The 4,190-nt window shown below is 48.0% G+C and overlaps 1 protein-coding gene across 1 annotated transcript; it reads right to left on the bottom strand.

Moving 5' to 3' along the window:
* Positions 1-964: 964 nt before the first annotated feature.
* LOC133110399 (ammonium transporter Rh type B-like) lies at positions 965-3,948 on the bottom strand. Its single transcript, XM_061220471.1, has one exon. It carries the CDS (start codon positions 3,937-3,939, stop codon positions 2,521-2,523), a length of 1,419 nt encoding a protein of 472 aa, XP_061076455.1. The 5' UTR covers positions 3,940-3,948; the 3' UTR covers positions 965-2,520.
* Positions 3,949-4,190: the final 242 nt, after the last annotated feature.

Raw genomic sequence — 4,190 nt, 5'->3', positions numbered from 1 at the left:
ATACATCACCGTTCATGTTTTCTTGATGAACTTTAAACATGCATTCACTGTAAACTGAAATAGCAAGATGAATTACAATATTGCACAATTGAGCACCTGTTTTCCCTTCTGAATCTTTGTATAATTGATGATACATTAGGTTGCACTCTTTGAGGGCGGCCTGTAGTGTAGTGGTTATGACTGGGACCCACAAGGTTGCTGGTTCGATACCACAATAAGATCCACACAGCCGTTGGGCCCTCAAGCAAGACCCTAAATCCTGCATTGCTCTAGGGGAGGATTGTCTGCTTAGTTTAAAATCAACTGTAAGTCGCTCTGTATAAGAGCATCTGCCAAATGCCATTAATGTAATGTAATGTACCAAGCTCTACCATTGTAAGATCACGGTACATGGTCCACAATGGTGGCCTTCACCTCATTGGAGGTGCCTCTTCCTCTGTTTTGTGGTCTTCTGTGAAGTGTACTACTGCACGTCCCCTTGAATGAGCAAGCACTTGCCCCTGTTCAATGTTTGCCCGAGCAGATTCCTCAATAATGAGAAAGTATAGTACTATAATTGTGTTGCACCTGTGCCCAGTAATGTGACAGTAATTTGTGACTGGGTGATCTCAGATGTGGGAAACTTCCCTTCATAAGTAAAATCCAGGATTCACCTGACAAGCAATTTATCAATTAAGCTGACATTACATCAATACCATGTCAGTAAAATTTAGGGAGTGTCTACTTGGCATATTATGATGGTTGGATGGACCATTTTGCATATGATGACATACATGAAGAGTAGTTGCACAAATGTGTTCGAGGGAATTATGAAATGTGGGCTACATCATCTATTTTGATCAGAAAGACACATTGACACATTAATCAATATTTGGACATTTATTTTGTACAGGCAATACCTTAAAATGCAGTAGCAGGAAAATTATCTGTGTTTTTGCACAGTACAATTCCTTTAAATTTTTTAAAATATACAATATTAGAACTTTTTAATTACAACGCTGAATAAAAAATTACATACAGTACAAACATAAAACTAACATGTATGTAATTTGCAGGCATCCAAGTGTTTGGCAGTCTTTTGGTATGGCAAAGAACAAAATATTTAAACTAGTAAAATAGAAAAGGAAAACATAGACAGCATACACTATACTCCAGCAGGAGAAATGTATAGAATGATAACGAAAAAAAATCATGGTCATTGTGTTTGGTCTTCAAATTCCTGCAACTGGACACAATACAACTGAAGCTTTCATTATATGCTGTAACACACAATACTATTTCTGCTTCTAAAATCTATTGATCTCTCTCTCTCTCTCTGTCTCTCACAGACACACACATGCATGCATGTGTGTCTATGATAGCATCAAATGTTTGCAGCATCAGGGTGTTTGGTTATTGCTACAGCAATAAAGATTAAACAAAAAAAATGCATCTTGCCAGGACTGTGAGCAGAAGGGGCAGTATTATACGCTAAACTTCAGCACCATTTATGAAATATTGTCTGCCAAATGACTAAAATGTAAATGTAAATGTAAAATGTAAATGCAATATGCAATTTAAAGCTTTAGCTCACGTTTTTGGTTAGAAAAGGATATACCCTTCAGGCTGTTCCATGGTGAAGCTGCAGTTACAGACGTACAGTGTAGTGCAGGGCTAAATGAAACAGACTCCCCTGTTCAGTTCATATATTTCATGGACACAATGTATGACAATAATGTTTCTAACACAGTTTTAAAATGGCACCTTGAATAAATAAATAAATAACCACCAAAGTAATGTATTTAGATGAAAATATACACTCAGCGAGCACTTTATTAGGTATTTATTAGACTTATTATTTAGACACATTAAGTCTTCTGCCGCTGTAGTCTATTAACTTAGAGGTTCGATGCGTTTTGTGTTCTGAGTTGCTCTTCTGCATACCGCTGTTGTAATGCGTGGTTATTTGCGTTACTGTCACCTTCCTGTCAGCTTTGACCAGTCTGGCCCTTCTCCTCTGATGTCTCTCATTAACAAGGCGTTTCTGCCTGCAGAACTGCTGCTCACTGGATGTTTTTTAGTTTTTCGCACCATTCTGAGTAAACTCTAGAGACTGTTGTGGATGAAAATCCACAACAGATCAGCAGTTTCTGAGATACTCAAACCACCCTTTCTGCCACCAACAATCATTCCACGATCAAAGTCACTTCGATCACATTTTCCCCCATTTTGATGGTTGATGTGAACACTAACTGTAAGCTCCTGACCCGTGACTGTATGCATTACACTGCTGCAACACAATTGGCTGATTAAATAATTGCATGAATAAGTAGGTGTGCAGGTGCTCCTAATAAAGTGCTCAATGAGTGTAGGTTCATATCATTACCATTATAATTATTATGCATGTTGCACCCAAAATAACTTACATAAACACAGAAGCTGGTGTACCGAGGGTGGTAGTCTTGGGTTATTTTCTTAGCGATTGTCCTTCACATGGGTGACACTGTGGCCTGAGTTTTTCCGGAAGGAGCTCGTGGGGCCTCAAACCTTGGTCTCCTGGTTGCTGAGGACCTTGGGCATGTCCGCGCTGTCAAAGTCCGAGGGCACTTCGAAGAAGGCTTCGTCGTCGTAGCACCACTCGTCCGAGGGAGAGGCCAGGAAGGGCAGCTTCAGCACGAACCCGGTGACGATGCCGCCCAGCGCCGCCAGGCAGACGGTGCAGAAGATGGCCGCCACCTGGAACACGGCCTGGCGCTGGGCGCTGCGGCCCAGGCCGGGCTTCAGGCCCGGGATGAGACTCTGGAGCTCCCGCAGCCGGGGGTCGCCCTCGGGCGGGGCGCGGTAGGCGAAGGTCTGGTACAGGCTGGGGCCATAGGTCTCCTCCGTGGCCAGCAGGATGGCGCAGATGCCGGCCAGGCTGGAGATGAGGCCCGTGAGCCCGTGCAGGTTGTGGATGCCGCACTGGTCCTGGATGCGCAGCCGGCGGGCCAGGAAGGGCGTGAGGTAGCGGTATCCCAGCATGCAGGCGGTGCAGCCCATCACGCCCAGCGCGAACGCGGCCGCCGGGGAGATCATCATGTCCACCGTCGCGCCCACCGTTACCCCGCCCGCCAGCGTCACGTTCTGGATGTCGGCTAAGGTGAGCTTGCCCGTCTTGTTGAGCATGGCGGAGAGGGCGAAGGCGGTGAGCGTGGAGGAGCTGAGGCCGATGAAGGTGTGCAGGACCGCCCGGTGCTGGTCGTCCCCCTTCAGGGTGAGCGCCGAGTTGAAGGACGGCCAGAACACCCAGAGGAACAGGGTGCCCATCAGCGAGAGGATATCCGACTGGTACGAGGTCATGTCCTTGGCGTGGCCCTCGTTGAGGCCGGGCCGGAACAGGACGAAGGTGACGGCCAGCCCAAAGTAGCAGGCGAAGAGGTGGATGAGGATGGAGCCCCCGGCGTCGTTGATCTTGATGTACTTGAGCACGGCCCACTCCGTGACGGAGAAGACGGGCACCTCCAGCAGGGCCATGACCAGCAGCTGCACGGGGCTGGTCTTGCCCAGCACCGCGCCGAACGAGATGAGCACCACCGCGCAGGCGAACTCGGCGTTCAGCAGGTTGATCACGCCCAGGCGGATCTTGCCGTCGGAGAAGAACTGGAAGTAGCCCTGCACCAGGATGGCCCACTGGATGGCGAAGGTGGCCGTCAGGAAGTTGAAGACCATCCCGCTGAAGCCGTACAGCCGCAGGAAGGCCAGCAGGCAGCCGAAGCCCACGAAAATCATCACCTGCACATCCGCAAAGAAGTGGTAGTCGTGGTAGAGCGAGTTGTCCATGGGCTTCGTCTCATTGTTTTGCATTTTTGCGTCGGCGTCGTCGTCGTAGGTGACAAAGCCAGCGTACAGGAAAAGCATAACTACCTCCACCCCCACCACTAGTGTGGGCAGCCGGACCTTCAAACTGGTGGATTGCTTCATCACGCTTAACCTCTCGACGGCCGCTCGCTAATAGTGCAGAAACCTGCTTCTCTCTCCTTTTATATCCTCTCCAGGCAGATAAGCCCCTGGGCAATGCAACAGAAGCCACGCACACACCGACACACAAACCGGGACCTGCTCCCTTTGCTGAGAAGGCTGTACTTTGGCCTTTCTATTTGGCCGTCGTACCGTTTCGACAGGCCAGCATATTTTCCAGCTTCTCAGCGCAACCAAGCCTCAAATAAATAATA

This window comes from Conger conger, chromosome 14 (assembly GCF_963514075.1).
Source record: "Conger conger chromosome 14, fConCon1.1, whole genome shotgun sequence".
In the NCBI taxonomy this organism is placed as follows: Eukaryota; Metazoa; Chordata; class Actinopteri; order Anguilliformes; family Congridae; genus Conger; species Conger conger.
The sequence above is the reverse complement of the archived record's forward strand: the minus strand, read 5'-3'. Positions and strand labels throughout refer to the sequence as shown.